General features: G+C 44.1%; 2 protein-coding genes across 5 annotated transcripts in view; one reads left to right on the plus strand and one right to left on the minus strand.

The window, feature by feature from the left end:
* The window catches only part of aldh1l2 (aldehyde dehydrogenase 1 family, member L2), a 91,423-nt gene that overhangs the window by 36,650 nt on the left and 34,773 nt on the right, over positions 1-20,000 (minus strand). Inside the window, exon 24 of one of the 4 annotated variants that reach the window (XM_028570125.1) lies at positions 5,652-5,804. The exons of 2 other annotated variants lie outside the window; for them this stretch is intronic. The gene's annotated coding sequence lies outside the window, so the exon portion shown is untranslated. Of the gene's footprint in view, positions 1-5,651; positions 5,805-8,617; positions 8,639-20,000 lie in introns of those variants that run through there. One more of the 4 variants, XM_028570126.1, reaches the window with a different exon arrangement.
* Positions 1,593-19,364, plus strand: LOC114550550 (deoxynucleoside triphosphate triphosphohydrolase SAMHD1). Its single transcript, XM_028571359.1, has 14 exons — positions 1,593-6,862; positions 8,131-8,291; positions 8,527-8,642; positions 9,619-9,713; positions 10,042-10,185; positions 10,275-10,375; positions 10,572-10,686; positions 12,243-12,334; positions 12,472-12,587; positions 14,500-14,633; positions 17,473-17,526; positions 17,679-17,783; positions 17,866-18,003; positions 19,353-19,364. Exons 1-14 carry the CDS (start codon positions 6,812-6,814, stop codon positions 19,362-19,364), a joined length of 1,434 nt encoding a protein of 477 aa, XP_028427160.1. The 5' UTR covers positions 1,593-6,811.

Below are 20,000 nucleotides of genomic sequence, written 5' to 3' on the forward strand. Positions count from 1 at the left end.
GTAATAGGGCGGTGGAAGGAGCACTTTGAGGAACTCCTAAATCCGACTAATACGCCCTCTATGGTAGAGGCAGAGCTGGAGGATGATGGGGGATTGTTGTCAATTTCCCTGGTGGAAGTTGCTGAGGTAGTTAAACAACTCCACAGTGGCAAAGCCCCAGGGATTGATGAGATCCGTCCAGAAATGCTTAAGGCTCTGGGTGTGGAGGGGTTGTCTTGGTTGACACGCCTCTTCAACATTGCGTGGAAGTCTGGGACGGTGCCTAAGGAGTGGCAGACCGGGGTGGTGGTTCCCCTTTTCAAAAAGGGGGACCAGAGGGTGTGTGCCAATTACAGGGGTATCACACTTCTCAGCCTCCCCGGTAAAGTCTACTCCAAGGTGCTGGAAAGGAGGGTTCGGTCGATAGTCGAACCTCGGGTTGAGGAGGAACAATGCGGATTCCGTCCTGGTCGTGGAACAACAGACCAGATCTTTACTCTCGCAAGGATCCTGGAGGGAGCCTGGGAGTATGCCCAACCAGTCTAATGTGTTTTGTGGATCTGGAGAAGGTGCTGTGGGAGGTGCTGCGGGAGTATGGGGTGAGGGGGTCCCTTCTCAGGGCCATCCAATCTCTGTACAACCAAAACGAGAGCTGTGTCCGGGTTCTCGGTAGTAAGTCGGACTCGTTTCAGGTGAGGGTTGGCCTTCGCCAGGGCTGCACTTTGTCACCAATCCTGTTTGTAGTATTTATGGACAGGATATCGAGGCGTAGTAGGGGTGGAGAGGGGTTGCAGTTCGGTGGGCTGGGGATCTCATCGCTGCTTTTTGCAGATGATGTGGTCCTGATGGCATCATCGGCCTGTGACCTTCAGCACTCACTGGATCGGTTCGCAGCCGAGTGTGAAGAGGTTGGGATGAGGATCAGCACCTCTAAATCGGAAGCCATGGTTCTCAGCAGGAAACCAATGGAGTGCCTTCTCCAGGTAGGGAATGAGTCCTTACCCCAAGTGAAGGAGTTTAAGTACCTTGGTGTCTTGATCGCGAGTGAGGGGACAATGGAGCGGGAGATTGGTTGGAGAATCGGCGCAGCGGGTGCGGTATTACATTCAATTTATCGCACCGTTGTGACGAAAAGAAAGCTGAGCCAGAAGGCAAAGCTCTCAATCTACCGGTCAGTTTTCGTTCCTACCCTCACCTATGGTCATGACGGCTGGGTCATGACCGAAAGAACGAGATCCAGGGTGCAAGCGGCCGAAATTGGTTTCCTCAGGAGGGTGGCTGGCATCTCCCTTAGAGATAGGGTGAGAAGCTCAGTCATCCGTGAGGAGCTCAGAGTAGAGCCGCTGCTCCTTCGCGTCGAAAGGAGCCAGTTGAGGTGGTTCAGGCATCAGGTAAGGATGCCCCCTGGACGCCTCCCTAGGGAGGTGTTTCAGGCACGTCCAGCTGGGAGGAGGCCTCGGGGAAGACCCAGGACTAGGTGGAGGGATTATATCTCCAACCTGGCCTGGGAACGCCTCGGGATCCCCCAGTCGGAGCTGGTTAATGTGGCTCGGGAAAGGGAAGTTTGGGGTCCCCTGCTGGAGCTGCTACCCCCGCGACCCGATACCGGATAAGCGAACGAAGATGGATGGATGGATGGCATAGATTATCTAATGATGTTTTACAGTTTCTTGATCACAGCATTTGTTTGACCTTTTGTTTGATCATAATTACTGATCAAATAAGAGACATTGTTCTATTTTCTGTTCTACTTGTCTGTATCAGTGAATATGATCAAGCCATTTAATTCAATTTCAGCTAAATTCTGTTTTATTCATAGTATCAAATCGTAACAAGAGTTCACTCTTCTCAAGACACTTTACAAATAGAGTAGACTACAGATCTTAACTGTTGTGTTAGCCTACTGGTTCTGCCATTTTGAGTCAAAGCAAATTCTCCAAAAGGACATAAATCACAATTACTCATTCACACTTCTATTTTCAAGCTTAGTTCATGTAAGCTACTGTGTGAGGGAAATGCCTTCATGTTACGGGTGGGACAGAACGGACCCAAATGCAGAACTCAGCACAAATAACTTTATTGGAAAGAATGGGTAAGTGAATGGGGAAGTGGGGAGGTGGATGCCAGAGAGGAGAGCACAGGCAAGGGGCTAGAACCGGGAACAGAGGCACGGGGAGACCGGGTCTGAGAACTCGACGGGGAAGTACTGGAGCGCGGAGAGGCGAGGGCTGAGGTAGGCTGGTGCAGGAAACCGTGAGGGGGGGACTGGATGGAGGAGCCAGCTGACTGGAGGCAGAGTGACGAGGAAGACAATGACTGAAACAAAAAGACAGAAAACGGATTACAAAGGCACAAGCAGGAAAACACTCAGGAGAATTTGCAGGAGCTTGAGACATGTGTCACCAAGTAGGCAGGAGCAACGATCAGGCGAAGGTGGTGAGTCAATCCGAGGTTTATATACTGGGCTTGATTGGAGTTGATGGCCAGCAGGTGTGTATGGTGGGAAGAGTGGTAGTGAGGAGGCGAGCAGGTGTGCACAATCAGCTGGCTGGCACAGGCAGGATGGGAGGGGGGAACACAGAGAGAAACAGAGGCAACACAAACTGACAGAAAAACATGAGGATAAAGAAAAACAGAAACTCACAGCCAGCCGGAATCCAACCACCACAGTACCCCCTCCTCAACGGGCGCCTCCAGGCGGACCGCCAGGCTTGTCCGGGTGGGCCCTGTAGAAGTCGTCCAGCAGGGTCCTGTCAAGTATCTGGCTAGTGGGAATCCACGACCGCTCCTCGGGACCATACCCGGCCCAGTCCACCAGGTACCGATTACCCCTACCTCTACGTCGTACATCCAGGAGGAGGCGCTGCCACTGGGACGGAGAGAGGACTTGTGGAGACTGGTTTGATATGGGAGACATGGAAAACTGGGTGGATTTTCATGTGCGATGGGAGTGTTAGCCTGACAGTGGTGGGGTTCACAACCGACTCAATGGTATAGGGGCCCACGAACCGGGGGGCGAGTTTCTTGGAGGTGGACGGAAGGGGAAGATCCCGGGAGGAGAGCCACACCCTCTGGCCCGGCCGGTAGGAGGGAGCGGGGATGCGATGGCGGTCTGCCAGACGTTTGTTCCGGGCAGCTGTTTGTTGGAGAGCAGCCCTAGCCTCCTCCTTCCACACTCAACGACACCGTCGGAGATGGGTCCGGACCGACGGAACCGTTACTTCCTCCTCCAAGGACGGGAACAGCGGAGGCTGGAACCCCATGGCGCACATAAACGGAGACATCCCAGTGGCAGCGCTGATGAGAGAGTTGTGGGCGTACTCGACCCAGGGGAGGTAGGAACTCCACGAGATGGGATTGCGGTAGGCCACACACTGGAGGGCTGCCCCCAGGTCCTGGTTGGCCCGCTCGGTTTGCCCGTTGGTCTGGGGGTGATAGCCAGATGACAGGCTGGCGGTGGCACCGAGGGCTTGGCAGAAGGATTTCCACACTCCGGAAGAAAACTGGGGCCCCCGGTCGGAGACAATGTCCCGAGGAATGCCATGGAGCCTGAAGACATGGTGGACAAGGAGACGAGCCGTTTCCAAGGAAGTAGGTAACTTGGACAGGGGGATGAAGTGGACGGATTTTGAGAACCGATCCACGATGGTGAGGATGACCGTATTGCCGTTGGAGTTGGGCAGTCCGGTGACAAAGTCCAGGGCGATGTGGGACCAGGGCCGACCGGGGACCGAGAGGGGGCGGAGCAGACTGGCGGGCGAAAAGCCCAAAAAGCGCTGCAGCTGTTTGATAGAAGTGGGAGTGGGCCACTCCACAACAGCCTGGATTTTGGCCAGGTCAACGCGAAGCTGCCCACGCTCAATGATAAAACCGAGGAACTGTACAGAAGGGACGTGGAATTCACATTTTTCAGCCTTCACAAAAAGACTGTTTTCCAGAAGCCGCTGCAGAACCAGGCGGACATGCTCGATGTGTTGGACTGGGTCGGGGGAGAAGATCAGGATATCGTCTAAATAAACAAACACGAACCGGTGCAAAAAGTCACGAAGGACGTCGTTAATGAGGGTTTGGAAAACGGCGGGGGCATTGGTGAGGCCGAATGGCATTACCAAATACTCGTAGTGCCCTAGTGGGGTGTTAAATGCCGTTTTCCATTCGTCCCCCTCCCGGATCCGCACAAGATGATAAGCATTGCGAAGGTCTAACTTCGTGAAAATGGCAGACCGGGAGAGGGACTCAAAAACAGAGTCCATAAGGGGAAGAGGGTATTTGTTTTTGTCCGTGATGGAGTTGAGCCCCCGGTAGTCGATACAAGGACGGAGGGATTTGTCTTTCTTGGAGACAAAGAAAAAGCCAGCGCCTAGAGGGGACGATGAGGGGCGAATGATGCCAGCAGCCAGGGAATCTTTAATATACTGCTCCATAGCCTCTCTCTCCGGACGGGACAGATTAAACAGATGGCTAGACGGGAGCGGGGCGTCCGGGAGGAGGGAGATGGAGCAGTCATAAGGGCGGTGGGGGGGTAAGGATGGGGCCTGCTCCTTACTGAACACGGTGGCAAGGTCATGGTACTCTGAGGGAACGAGGGTTAAATCAGGAGGAACGGGAGGAGGGTGAATTTGAGTGGGCTTACCGGGGGCTCGAGCGGACAATAGGCAAGATGCATGGCAATGAGTTCTCCAATTCCTGATCTTCCCCCGCCCCCAGACTACGTTGGGGTTGTGCAGAATGAGCCAGGGGAGACCTAGAACGATAGGGTTGACGGGGGAGGTGACGAGGTGAAACGAGATCAACTCATGGTGATTACCCGAGGTGAGGAGGCGGAGCTGGGGAGTGCAGTGAGTAACTGTGGTGAGGGGCTGACCGCTGAGGCCGGTGGCATGGAGAGGAGTATCTAGGGGTATTTGGGGGATGGTGAGCTGTCGAGCGATCTCAACGTCTAACAGATTTTCGTCGGCACCGGAATCAACCAACGCCCCCAGAGGGAGCGATCCCTCCTGCCATGATAGGGACACGTCCAGCAGGAGGCGGGAATTGGGAGAACGTCGGCTCGCCAGAGCTCCCAAGGCTACTGGCGAGCCGACTCTTTTTGGGCGAACCGGGCAGGTGGACAGATAATGACCGGGCTGACCACAATAGATACACACCCCGGCGAGGCGACGGCGTTCCCGCTCCTCCGGGGTGAGGTGTGCGCGGCCTAATTGCATGGGTTCGGGTGGAGGAGGAGAGGGAGGAGCCGGGGGTGCCGCCGAGCGCGACTGGGAAGGCAGGGGAGCAGGGACCCGTGGTGGCGGAAGGCAGGACCGGGAAGAGGAGGAGCCGCGGGACTCGCGTTCTCTATCTCTCTCCCGGAGACGATTGTCTAAATCGATGGCCGTTTCAATGAGCCCATCGAGGCTCCGCGGCTCGTCCCTGGCAGCCAAGTGGTCCTTAATCCGCTCACTAAGGCCATCCAGGAACGCGCAACGGAGAGCCGGACTGTTCCAGCCCGATCTAGCGGCCAGAATGCGGAAGTCAACGGAGTACTCCGCGACGCTGCGAACCCCCTGCCGGAGCGTCATGAGCCGGGAAGCCTTCGCCCTCCCTTGCACAGGGTGATCAAACACCCTCCTCTTCTCCTCCACAAAGGAGGAGTATGAGGAGAGGAGGTGAGGCTGCCCCTTGCTCACAGAGGTGTACCACTCCAGGGCCACTCCAGAACTCGACGGGGAAGTACTGGAGCGCGGAGAGGCGAGGGCTGAGGCAGGCTGCTGCAGGAAACCGTGAGGGGGGGACTGGATGGAGGAGCCAGCTGACTGGAGGCAGAGTGACGAGGAAGACAATGACTGAAACAAAAAGACAGAAAACGGATTACAAAGGCACAAACAGGAAAACACTCAGGAGAATTTGCAGGAGCTTGAGACATGTGTCACCAAGTAGGCAGGAGCAACGATCAGGCAAAGGTGGTGAGTCAATCCGGGGTTTATATACTCGGCTTGATTGGAGTTGATGGCCAGCAGGTGTGTATGGTGGGAAGAGTGGTAGTGAGGAGGCGAGCAGGTGTGCACAATCAGCTGGCTGGCACAGGCACGAAGGGAGGGGGGAACACAGAGAGAAACAGAGGCAACACAAACTGACAGCAAAACATGAGGAAAAACAAAAACAGAAACTCACAGCCAGCCGGACTCCAACCACCACACTTCATATATTCCGTTATTTAAAACATTTTCTATTATATTTTTTACAGATTACCTATTTAATTTATTCACAATTGGGCCTTCAGTACATGGAATAATTTAATTATGTCTACCTCTACATGCTAAAACACAGAGGTAGTCTTAGTGTATTGTTTTTTTTATCTAGTTTGAATGACTGGAGTGCAAACTAATCAGTGCAGTAGAAATCAACCACAGTAGTTTTAGAAAAATAAAAAATATTTTTGACAGTACCTGTGGTTCTTACCAGGCCAGACAATGCCCCTTAGCTGTCACAGCTTTGTCTGGCTTGGAACAGCATGTGCTATGTTGTGATAGCTGTGATATTATCACAACATAGCACATCCTGTTCCAAGCTTTTGCTTAAATAAACATCAGTGTAATAAATTTAAGGTGTGGGAGCATTATGGCATGTTAACATCTGTCTGTATAAGTGTGTTTAATTTTTGTTCTACCATGTTATTATCATTATTTCAATTTATCTATGGTGGCAGTAACCATCTGGTAGGTGTGGTGAAGATATTTATGGCCAGGCAGGCTGGGTTATCTTTGTACAGGTCTGCCCTGATCAGCTGTATAAACAACGTGATAGAACATTATTTGTGGGACTGTCCTAATATCGGTTAGACGCAGATACAATGTCTGACAGCTCTGAAACGCCACAGAAGAAATTGAAGATGGACCTTAAGGTAAGATATCGAGCCTAACCGTACATCACACTACATTTTCAGGACTGGAGAGATGAGGAAGACTAAACACAGGGAAGCTGAAGAGCTTATAGAATAGACAGCAAACCTTACACAATCACAAAGTTAAGATTGTATATCTTTACCATCTTTTGTTGAATCTATTGTCAGAGTTTTTTTGAGTTTAGGCCTTTAGATTCCCATCGGAACATAGGCCATCGACGAAGCTCTTCCATCCTCTCCGGTCTTGGGCCCAATCTATTGTCAGTTTACATCAAAAGATGATGAGATGTTGGAGGCACAGACAATGAAGATGAGGAAGGTTGCAGTATGAAAAAATGAAGAAAAACTAGTTCACTGATCACTCAGGAGTCTTTCTACTGGTAAACTTTTGGGTAAATAGACTAGGTATGTCCAATTTTTGTTCTATTTTTGTTATACCCGGGCCTGTACTACAAAGCAAGATCAACATGTCCTGGATTTGTTTCTGTTACCCAGCTTCACTAGGCTACACCTAACAACCGTGGTCCCACATAAGGTGTGACATGACGGTGCTCAGCAACTAGTTCAATCAACACAAGGTTTCCCGAATTAGCAACGAGTGAGTTCACATAAAAGAGGCAAAGCTGGCAAAGATTTCCGAGACTTATCAATATCATCATCAGTCAGGAACAAGTAGATCTGACCATAATTACACTTCCAGTGCATTCCATCAACTTTCGTTGCTGTAGTCTATATTATTTAAGTTGCAACCCTGGCAGTTAAGTGATCATTGGAGCAAATAAAAAAGAATATAAACACGTAATTCAAACCAATCACATTGGCAACATATGACTCAAAAAGCTGACAAAGATACGTAAATCGAGTTCTACCGGATCTTCTAAGAACGGTGATGCCGTAATCAATCGAGTAGTGATTGGTCATTAGGCGGTGCTTCAACACCGGTTGATCTCTAATCTCCTTTCTATCCTGCTCCCGAGCAGGTTACTTGTTGAGCATAAATTGCGATGGCAATGTAACCTGGTAACAAGTGAGCTACTGTCGTGATACACAAAACCCTGGGTTGAACCAGTGCTAATTGGTCCCATCAACATGTTATTCCTTTGGAGCTTTGAATTAATGTTTGGGCTCATTGGGCCTCATGCAAGAACATTTCCCTATTCTCATTCTCTAGCTAGCACACAGCTACCCTCAGGAGAACTGGAGCTGGGTTTACTGGGACTCTTTTGGGTCATACTTGGACTGAGTTTATGTTCTATGTGTTCTGTCAGGTGTTTAATGATCCCATCCACGGGACGGTGGAGTTACACCCACTTCTCATCAAAATCATCGACACACCTCAGTTCCAGAGACTGAGAAACATCAAGCAGCTTGGAGGGGTCTACTTTGTTTACCCTGGAGCATCCCACAACCGCTTTGAACACTCCATTGGGTATGTTGGTATGGTATCAGATAAATAGTTTTGAGTCTTAAGGGAATCACAATCTAAATTAATTTAAGACTAGTTTGCAGTGAAGCACCAATAACATCAATAAAACCAAAGTAAACACATTGCATACATCAGTACAGGTATAATACAAGTTCATATTTCTATTTTTTAGCAGAATACTTGTGTGGTAATTGTTTCATGAGTTTTTTATTGTTGTGTATTGTGTCTGATGATAAAGGGTGGCGCACTTGGCAGGTCAACTTGTTGAAGCTCTGCGTACAAGGCAGCCGGAACTCGACATCAATGACAGAGACGTCCTTTGTGTGAAGATTGCTGGTCTCTGCCATGACCTGGGTGAGTGATACACACCTTTTCACTATAACATCATGTCATATGTTTTAAATGGTTATTAGTGGGTGGGATTAAAATTAAGTTTTCAGCATTTATCTTGTGTGCATCATACCATGTCTATGTTTATATGAGTTTTTATTTTTACTCTTGTTTGCAATTTTTGTATTACATTTGTGAGCCGGATGCAATATAACTTTGTTCTGCTGTGCACTTGCCCTGTGAAATAGTATGAATGACACAATATACTTATTTAAAATAAATCAATATAAAATCAAAGTGAAGCTATCCACACATTTTCAAGTAAAAGATGATTTAATGGTAAAGGGTATGGCAGGCATTAACAGTTAACGACCGGTCCCTAATGAAAGCAGACACTAAAACCAATGCGTGCAACAGTTCCTGCAGATGGTTCAGATTAAATGCCTTTTAGAAAAGTGAAAGGTTATGCCCTTTGACCTACTGGGAGGGACTTTAATTTGAAATATTTGCAGCAAGTGCAATAATCGTTTAAATATATAATGACCTTTTAATACAGTCTCTCATGGAAGGCATTCATAGAGTTGGCACACAAAAAGTGACTTCCTACTTCAATCATTCATTACTAATACAATAGAAACTCAATAGTTTCTTTTAGTGAGCAGTCAAGATTCATAACTAACCACTTCACTTTTATAGAAATTCTGTTGAAATTTGCAATGCAAAAGTAGCAATTATTTTTCTTTTTCAAAACTCACAGTAAAGCTTCGAGTTTGGCATGATTGCAAGTATGTTGTTATTTTGATGGAAAATAATGCTGGATAAAATGTTCCTCATCCTGAGTTCTTCAGATCAACAAATAAACATGGAAGAAATGTTGAGTTTGCATCAACAGAAAACACAAAACAGGCTTGTAAGATATACTAGATCTAAAAACAGTTCACTTCAAAGTTTACCTCAGTTCACTTTGCATACAATCCTCATTAGATTCATTTATATTTAGGACATGGACCCTTTTCCCATCTGTATGATAAAATGTTCATACCCAAAGTACCATATCCACCAGGTCCACTAGGTGATAAAATGGCAAAGTGGAAGGTAAGAAATTATTATTTTTGTTGTCTGATGTGTGATATAATAACCCACCAGCCAGGGGCTGTAATGTAGTGCTGGCTTGTTTGTTTATGAGCCAAAATTAAAAATGCTTTAATCTTTCACACAAACCAACATCCTGTGAGTCATTCCCAATGGGTGTGGAGAGTGGGAGAGGTGAAGAGGTTAGAGATATGGTGTCGTATGAACATGACAGATAAGACAAGACCTCACAGTTTGTGTATCCTGTAAAATTCTTTTTACTTCTTTATTTACTTCTTTATTTCTTTCTCATTAACGTCTCATGATACTCTTAATAATGTGTATCTTGTAGCATGAAGAAGCCTCTGTAGAGATGTTTGACCATCTGGTGAAATCTACTAATCTGGAGATGGAGCCCTATGGTCTGATTCTGCCCGAGGACATGGATTTCATCAAAAAGTTGATTGAAGGACTGAGTGACCCTAATGCAGTCCAGGTCTGCATTCATGTGTGAGTTGCGTGAAAACAGTCAGTATCATCATCATCATTGATTATAATACCATTAATATGCTGTCATCTCCACAGTGGCCATATAATGGTCGGTCAATGGAAAAATCCTTCCTCTATGAAATCGTGGCCAACAAAACCAACGGCATTGATGTGGACAAGTTTGAATACTTTGCCAGGTGGGGCTTGTTGAACAGATACTGTAGAGCAATTCACTGTTTGATGCAGAGTGATAAACTACTATGGATTATTTTCTCCTGAACATGTATAATAATCTTGTGATAATTTTAACAATATGTAGCTTCCTCCAGGTATCTTTGATTAGTTTAAAGTAAGAAGTTACATTACCCATTTCTTCACTCTGTCTCTTCTCAGGGACTGCTACCACCTGGGCATGAAGAACAACTTTGACCATCTCCGCTTCATACAGTTTGCCAGAGTGATTAAAGTGGAAAAAGACGGGCTGAATCACATCTGCAGTAGAGACAAGGTGCTGACATCGTTACTCCTGCTTTTGTTAAATCCAATTTTAAAACAGCATCTATTTATCTTATCTTCATGCTTTAATTCTATACCTGTCTTATTATATTCTATTTTATATTCTCTTTAGGGCTGTCAATCGATTAAAAATTTTTATCGAATTAATTACATACTCTGTGATTAATTAATCGAAATGAATCGCATACATAATTAACGGTGCCTGAACCGATACTTTTTAAGAAAGTAAAAAAAGAAAAGAAAAAAGAAGGTCGACATTAAGAAGGGCTTGTTTATTGCTAAGGCCATATGGTCAAAATTAAATTATTTGATAATAATCTATAACAATAACAATAACTTATTTCACTAGTAAATTGCTGTTGAACGACAAAAACAACCACCAGATGGGAAAAGGACATTTACAATAACTTCAAATGCACCACGAGGCTGTAGTTTACCAGTTTCATTGAACGCACCATCTGTGTTGTTTTTCCGACGGCAGCTGCAGATTGTTAGCCTAGAAATCTAGAGGCACCCTAGTGGCAGCTGGCTTGTCAGGCTAGCAGGTTGTTACATACCGGTGTTGAATCCTCTACAGTAAAACACAGTCAAACTTTACACCGTTTAGCGTTAGCTGTCAGCATTTTAACAGTGTTTAATCCAGCTACTAGCGAGCGGTAGGCTAACGTTAGCTGCTGTCGAGTATAGTGTTAACTAGCGTCAGGTGCAGCAGTGTTTGTGTTGCCGTTATCGTCCGTTTCAGAGCATCAGAGAGAAGAGCAGACATATCAGGGACACCAGATTTTGGTAGCCAGGGTTGGCAGGAAGAAGTAACAAGTAGCTAAATGTTCCAATCAATGATCCAGGCAGCACATTCTCGTCTCCCTCCTTCATTTTACAGTCGAATGGTGGCTAGAACGGCTCCGGGTCAAACGTCAATATGGAATGGATTAATCTGTGTTATTTATTTTAACGCGTTATTTTTTCTCAGATTAATTAATCGAAATTAACGCGTTATTTTGACAGCCCTAATTCTCTTTAATAAAGGTTTTTAATTGTTTTAACTGCTCATTAATGTTTACGGTGGCCGACAGGGGCAAATGCACTAAAACTTAATGAAACACGCAAATTAAGAAAACATCTTCATTAATTTGACAACACATGCGCAACATTTAGCAAACACAATACAACCAAATACAGAAACGTGTTGCAAATACAGAAACGATGCAAAAAGAAAAGCACACAAATCCAAAAATAATTTATTATTATCATATTACGAGTTTACAGACACGCCAATTTTTTTCATTTTTTTTTTTTCATTGTTTCTATATTTGCAGCGCGTATGTGTATTTGGTTGTGTTGTGTGTATTGTAGCGCGTATGAAGATTAATGAAGATGTTTTCTTAATTTGCTTGTATTTCATTAAGTTGCAGTGTGTTTGCCCCATGTTGGCCACCGTAAATGTTTTATGTAAAGCATTTTGAATTGTCTTGTTGTTGAAATGTGCTGAATAAATAAAGCTGCCTTGCCTTATTAGTTGTAACTAAATATAGACAATCCTCTAAACAGGAGGTGGGCAATCTGTATGACATGTTCTACACCAGGAACTGTCTCCACAGAAGAGCCTACCAGCACAGAGTGAACAAGATCATAGAGTATATGTGAGTAGCTAACCTTCCCACGTTGGGCCTCTAACAACAATTAACTTCTTCTGATACAGATTATTTCATTTGCTTCATAATTCACTCTATTGTGTGGTATGCATAAAAGTGAGAATATGTTGGGTATGGTCATCCAGGATCGCAGAGGCCTTTGTAAAAGCAGACGAGCATATCAAGATTGAAGGCTCAGGAGGGAAAGAGTTCACTCTCTCTACAGCCATAGGTGACATGGAGGCCTACACCAAGCTGACAGGTCTGTAGATACCACTGTGTGCTGTGAGCTTGTGTTTTAACATTAAAAACAACTGACAATTTTCTGAATTATTCTAAGGATTTTTATTGCTTACCTGAACACAAGGAGATCAACTATTGAGGCCACAGTTGTACCACTTCGGCAGAAAGCACACTAGTTTTGGTGATGCTAAGGGACTGTTTGTTATTTATTTCAGGGGCCACCGGAGGAGTTCTGGGACCTTTAGTCAAAAAAGACATGACCCTCCCCTCGCCATTTTCTATGACCCCCCATAACAATTTCGAATAAAGGCATGACCCTCCCCCAACAATTTAAACACACTAAAAACTCCTGGGTTACACAACTTTTGTAATCATGAAACAGCAAAATTTGAAAGTGGCTTGTTTGGTGCATATTTTCAAACTCTTAGTCTCAGCCACGCTACCAGATGGGTCTGACCCATGAGTTGCTGTGGGGCAGGGGGAGCTGCCCCCTGTTGGCTGAAACGGATAATTGCATTGTTTGCTGGGGGCAGAGACGCATTTGGAAGTACATTTCCAGAAGTGCTGGGTACAATGACGCATTATTTTTTTTTTCTCTTTTGCGCAGGTCTTGTTTGAAAGATGCTGTCCTGTAGCTTACTAATGAATAAAAACGTGGTTTAATGTACGTAAACAATGATCAATGATTACCAAATTTCTCTCTCATATTGCTCCTCATAACCACTGAAAACAACAACAACAACAAAAATCGAATCCAAAGTCCAATTATTATGGACGTTATCTGATATCTGACGCATTTCTGCTTCACATTTTCAGCAGGGCAGAGGAGCGGCATCTTGGTTTGACTCCCCACGGTTCTCATGGGCTTTATAAGTCATAACGTGAAAAAGCTTAATGTGGTTTAATGTACCTAAACAACGATCAATCATCACCACATTTCTGGTTAGATTTTTTGATAATGAAGAAGAAAAGAATGTGAGAAAAACTATAATCGTTGGATTTCGGTTTAGTTGTTTTGACAGGCTCAAGTGTTCATTACAATATATGGCCATGATAAATTTGGTGATCATTGATCGTTGTTTAGTTACATTAAACCACGTAAAGTTTTTTCACGTTAAGCAGAATGTCCCGACAGGCAGTGTATTGAACAGAGAAGCGTGCAGCCAGCGCAGCAGCAGAGCGGCTGTGTCTGTGTGTGTGTGTGTGTGTGTGTGTGTGTGTGTGTCTCCTCTAGTAAACTAGTATTTACATGAAATACAACAATAAAACATTGAGACCGTTCAGCAAGGTACTCGCTATGGACTTGTCACTAGGCTTCCTCCATTTCGCTGTTTAAACAAAGTGGAATAAACGTATAAAAATCCAAATCTACACAAAACCTGCAATCAATTAGTAAGCTGACATCAAATGTGGCATTTAGGAAACCTTTATTGTAACCTTGGCACGGTAAGATGTCCAGACTAGCAACAGTCATTTTCATTTTTTTCGTCCTGCTGCTCGCATCGTCAGCCAGGTAATATGTTTTTTACTTAAGCAGTATATGAAATCAGATGTATTACCTACCACCATTTAGTTGTTTTGTGTTATTTAGCTAAGATATTTATAAAATATCTGGTCATGCCAAACGTAATTATTCCACTCATTTTTTAAACAATGCAATTATCCGTTTCAGCCACCAGGGGGCAGTGCCCCCCTGCCCCACAGCCAAATCATGGGTCAGACCCATCTGGTAGTGAAGGAGGGCCGAGACTGAGAGCTACATGGAAAAATATGCACCAAACAAGCCACTTTGAAATTTTGCTGTTAAATAAATGTTATGGAAGCAGTAGTAGTTTTATAGAATAATCAGTAATACAAAGATTTTATATTCTTTGAGTTATGTCTCTGTTTACAGCGTCAATTGTTTATTTGTGAAACACTTTGTCCTGTAGATCATGTGTTTGAGCAAATACTCAACTCTTCCTCCGCGGATCTGGCTGAGGCAAAGGAGATTCTGGAAAAGATCATCTCTCGAAAACACTACAAGTTTCTGTGTGAAATCAAGCCTGAACCAATCCCAACCAAGGTTTGCATTAATGTCTTTGGGGACAGCATAAAATCATGCATTATTTTTCTGTGGTGGGTGCATCTTTGTAGGGGTGTACTTGTGTGCCTTCATGCAAGTGTATGTGATGGCAAGATCACAATAGCTGAGAGCAAGACATTATCTTCAATTCAATTCAATTCAATTTTATTTATACTATCAAATCATAACAAGAGTTATCTCGAGACACTTTACAGATAGAGTAGGTCTAGACCACACTCTATAATGTACAAAGCCCCAACAATTCCAGCAATTACAGTAATTCCCTCAAGAGCAAGCAGTGCGACAGATGCGAGGAAAAATTCCCTCTTGGGAAGAAACCTCGGACAGACCCAGGCTCTTGGTAGGCGGTGTCTGACGGGCCGGTTGGGGATATGATGAACAGTGGTGATAGTTAATAAATTAATAATGGAACAGTGACTTCAAATGGTGGTCGTAGTAGTTCATGTCATATCCGGGCGCTGCAGGGCGTTACAGGATGTAGGGTGGCCCAGCAGAGCATGGATGGACGTAGCAGGAAGCAGCAGGGTTCAGCAGGAAGCAGCAGGGTTCAGCAGGAAGCAGCAGGGTTCAGCAGGAAGCAGCAGGGTTCAGCAGGAAGCAGCAGGGTTCAGCAGGAAGCAGCATGACATTGCAAGGCACCGCTGAGCTCAGCAGGGAGTGCAGCAGGACCACGGCGACAGCTGGAACCAGGATCTTGGTGCCAACGTTCTCCAAGGAAATACGCTGGGGGAAAAAACATAAGGACTCCGGGGAGTAAACTCCCCAGAAGCTAGGATTAGTAACAAGCATTTCTGGGACGGGATGCACACAAATGGTATTAGAAAGGGAGAGGAGAGAGCAGCTCAGTGTGTCAAAGGAAGGAAGGAAGGAAGTCCCCCGGCAGTCTAGAACTATAACAGCGTAACTAAGAGAGACAGGTCATAAGGAGAGGTAGCCTGTTCGGGCTTTGAACTCTCCCCTGCCGGATTGGGCTGTGCTGGCCTGCCTCCCTCTACTTTTGTTATATATTATTAATTTAACAATTATGAAGAGAAGCAGGTGGGCCAGTTAGGTGGACACTGCAACTCCTCACTCCCTAACTATAAACTTTATCAAATAGGAGAGTTTTAAGTTCATTCTTGAAAGCAATTACAGTTTCTGCCCCCCGAACCCAGATCGGGAGCTGGTTCCAAAGGAGAGGAGCCTGATAACTGAAGGCTCTGGCTCCCATTCTACTTTTAGAGACTCTAGGTACCACAACTGACTCTGCATTCTGGGAGTGCAGTGCTCTAGCGGGACAATAGGGTATTAGGAGCTCTTCTAAATATGATGGTGCTTGACCATTTAGAGCTTTGTAGGTCAAGAGAAGGATTTTAAATTCAATCCTGGATTTTACAGGAAGCCAATGCAGAGAAGCTAATACAGGAGAAATATGATCTCTTTTCTTAGTTCTTGTGAGAACACGCGCTGCAGCATTCTGGATCAGCTGGAGAGACTTAAGGGACTTATTTGAGCAACCTGACAGTAGGGAGTTACAATAGTCCAGCCTGGAAGTAACAAATGCATGGACTATTTTTTCAGCATTGTTTTGAGACAGGATATTCCTAATTTTGGCAATGTTACGAAGATGAAAAAAGGCTGTTCTTGAGGTTTGTTTTAGATTGGCATTAAAGGATATATCCTGATCAAAAATAACCCCTAGATTTCTGACAGTAGTGCTGGAGGCCAGGACAACACCATCCAGAGTAGCTATATCTTTAGATAATGAAGTTCGGAGGTGTTTAGGGCCCAGCACAATAACTTCAGTTTTGTTAGAGTTTAACATCAGAAAATTATAGGTCCTCCAGGATTTTATATCTTTAATACATGCTTGAAGTTTAGCTAGCTGACTGGTTTCGTCTGGTTTGATTGACAAGTATAATTGGGTGTCATCCGCATAACAGTGAAAGTTAGTGTTTCCTAATAATATTACCAAGAGGAAGCATATATAAGCAGAATAGAGTAGGTCCAAGCACTGAGCCTTGTGGGAGGCCATGGCTAACTTTCGCGTACTTAGAGGATTTATCATTAACATTAACAAACTGAGATCGATCAGAGAAATAGGACTTAAAACAGCTTAAAGCGATTCCTTTAATGCCAACTAAATGTTTCAATCTCTGTAACAGGATTATATGGTCAATAGTGTCGAATGCAGCACTAAGATCTAGTAAAACAAGAATGGAGACAAGTCCTTTGTCTGCAGCAGTTAGAAGGTCGTTAGTAATTTTCACCAGTGCCGTCTCAGTGCTATGATTCTTTCTAAATCCTGATTGAAAGTCATCAAATAAACTATTGCTATGGAGAAAATCACATAGTTGTTTAGCGACTACCTTCTCAAGGATCTCATTATCTTATCTTCATGTTTCTTTGACATACAGAGATAAACATTACAGCATCAAATCATATATTCTATTATATCAGGCTCTCAATTTAGAACCCAGCTGGCTTCAGTCTTGGTAGGGGTTTACGGGGGCAATAGGCTATTAAAAGGTACAACATTTGAAGAGAAATAATAATTAGAAGATAAAACACTTGTTTTGTTAGTTATGGTCAATATTTTTATTGCAGTTTTTTTAGGTGGACATTTTTGTCCTCTAATGACACCAGAGGAACTTTTTTAAGGTGCATAATGGTTCATATTTACATGTTGGAAAAGCTCCATTTTGGGATGAGAAAGATGCTGTTCTAGATTATGTTTTTAAGTTTGAACTCTTAATGTATTCTTACTGTGTGTTAAGTTTGAATAAATTGTAAATCTTGTGTTCCTCACACTTCTCTCTCGTTCTCCTCCCTCCCCAAGGAGGAGATTGGTGAATGGGAAAAGGAATTGGCTGCCTTGGACTTCATAGTTTTAGTGAGTTTTTACTCTAATTACTTTTACTCCATTTCTCTTTAAATCTTGGGTTTTGTTGATTATCATTTAATTTGTAAGATGTTGTTTTCCACCATTGGTATAATTTACTTGGGAATATAAAAACAGGCTTCTTTCTCCCCCTTCTCGTTCAGGTCAGTACTTTTGACTATGGAATGAAAGACAAGGACCCCATCAAGAATGTGTATTTCTACAACAAGATAAACCCTGACATAGCATTCAAGATCACCAAAGACCAGGTCAGAACTAAATCAATCACTCCGTAAGGCAGCCTCTATTATGTCATTATTCTCAACTCTATGCTGCTGTCATTCTTGTCAGGTGTCCAAGCTTCTCCCAGCATGCTTTTCTGAGCAGCTGATCAGGGTTTACAGTAAGAAGACTGATGACCAGAGTCTGAAGGCTGCCAGGCAGAACTTGGACCAATGGTGTGAAGATAAGGGCTTGCCAAACCCTCAGGTAATATTTAGATCTAGGCTGTTATATATAGGACAAGTACTGTGTGGGGCTCTCAGGCTGGAGGTTCTATTAAAGTGCTCATAGTATGCTTTCCCCCTTTCCTTTATTGTGTTATATATATGTTATAGGTTTACAAAGTGAAAAAGACCAAAGTCCCCCCCAAAGGGACTTACCATCTCCAACAGAAAACACTGTTCACAAACTGCTCCAAACAGCTCTATTGTAGTCCAGCCTTTACTTCAGAGACCTACGTGGTCACTTTGGAACACACGTTATAATGCTCGCCTAGCTGCTAGCGTGGCACACCCTCAAACTCTGCTTCTGACTGGCTAGTAGTCCTTATCTAGGTACTGCCCATGTGCGACTCCCAACAAAGATGGAACAGAAGTGTGATGTCTCACTCTGTAGTTAAAACAGAGAGCTCAACACACAGGGTGAAAAGAGGAGCTGCAGCAATGTGCAGTACAACACAAATATGGTGTTCTGAAAATGAAACCTGTTCTGGTACAACCTCTAAATACAATTATGAACCTGAAAATGAGCATAATATGAGCACTTTAGACAATAACTAAGATAGTTTGGTCTATACATCTAAGAAAATAGGGCAAAATTCCTATAACAATTTACTAAAGCCCAAGGTGGCTAATAGCTTGTCCTATCCCTTATCACTGTCACTTAAGACAAAAGAGCAAATCCTCACGTGAGAAGCTGGATCAAGACATTTTGGCTTGAAAAAATTACTTGAATGAATAATCAAAACTATAGTCATTAAAATAGTTTCAGATTTATTTTCAGTCGATCGACTAATCACTTCAGCTCCTTTGCAGTCTAGTGGCCTGCCTCAGTAATGAATGCTCTCTCACTCTGATCCACTCTTAATACTTTAAATACGTTAATACTCTAAACACTTCTCTGTCTTTATTTACATGCAGTATGGAGACACTGCAACACCGTAAGTCATCCCTGGGGGAAATATCCAGAACAATCCACCAGATGTTTCAGAAAATAGAGATTAAAAGGGAAAAAATAAATTATATACTCCCTGCTACTTATAGGTTCATTAGGATTGATTCTATAAGGTGAGTATGAGCACAGTGTAGTACTAGATACCACATTTCTCTCCAAAAACAAATGATTTCAGAGTACCAGGATACATTACTGCATGTTTGGGTCATATACTCCGTTTCTTTAGATCCCTGTTCAACATTGAACACATATCTTTGTTTTAGTTTGATCATTAAACACACTTTAAATGTATTGGTCTAAACTGAAGCATATTTTAGATAATTGATTTGTATCCGTCACATTTAGGCTTCTCTGTGTATTCTGTGTGTATTCCTTATAATCAGGGCACGCTATAAAGCACTACCCACATGGAGTGGAGTTAAAGTGAATATTTAAATTGTGGTTTAGGGATTTTAAATATTATTAAGGTGTTTGGTTTTTATGTTAATTTGTGTGAATTGATGTGATAATCTGATTATGATTATTATTATTCTGACTTGGGAATCACTTTGTATTGCATCTATCAAATGAAATAAGAATTATGATTACTATTACCATTATGATAACAGTATACCCTACCCAGGGGTGTCAAACTCATTTTAGTTCATGGGCCACATCCCCCTAATTTGATCTCTAGTGGGCCGGACCAGTAAACCACTCCAGAAAGATCAGAGACTGTATCTGCCACAGAGTTTCTGGTCAGCTTGATGTTGGCAAACGCAAGTCGCTTCTTATACGACGGTGTTTTAAGGCCGTTGTAGGAAAAAAATAATGTTACAGACCCGGGAGAGAGGGATAATATTCAGAGAAAAAAGATTAAAGTCGTACATTTACATTTTCTTCTCTGCAATTTTCACACTTTGCAAAGTCATCCAGTGGGCCTGATTGGACCCATTGGCGGGCCGGTCCTGGCCCACAGGCCGTATGTTTGACACCCCTGCTCTAGCCTATATCACTGTTTCTCACCGTACTCATACTATATAGCTCAACTT

The sequence above is a fragment of the Perca flavescens genome, chromosome 23 (genome assembly GCF_004354835.1).
Source record: "Perca flavescens isolate YP-PL-M2 chromosome 23, PFLA_1.0, whole genome shotgun sequence".
Classification (NCBI taxonomy): Eukaryota; Metazoa; Chordata; class Actinopteri; order Perciformes; family Percidae; genus Perca; species Perca flavescens.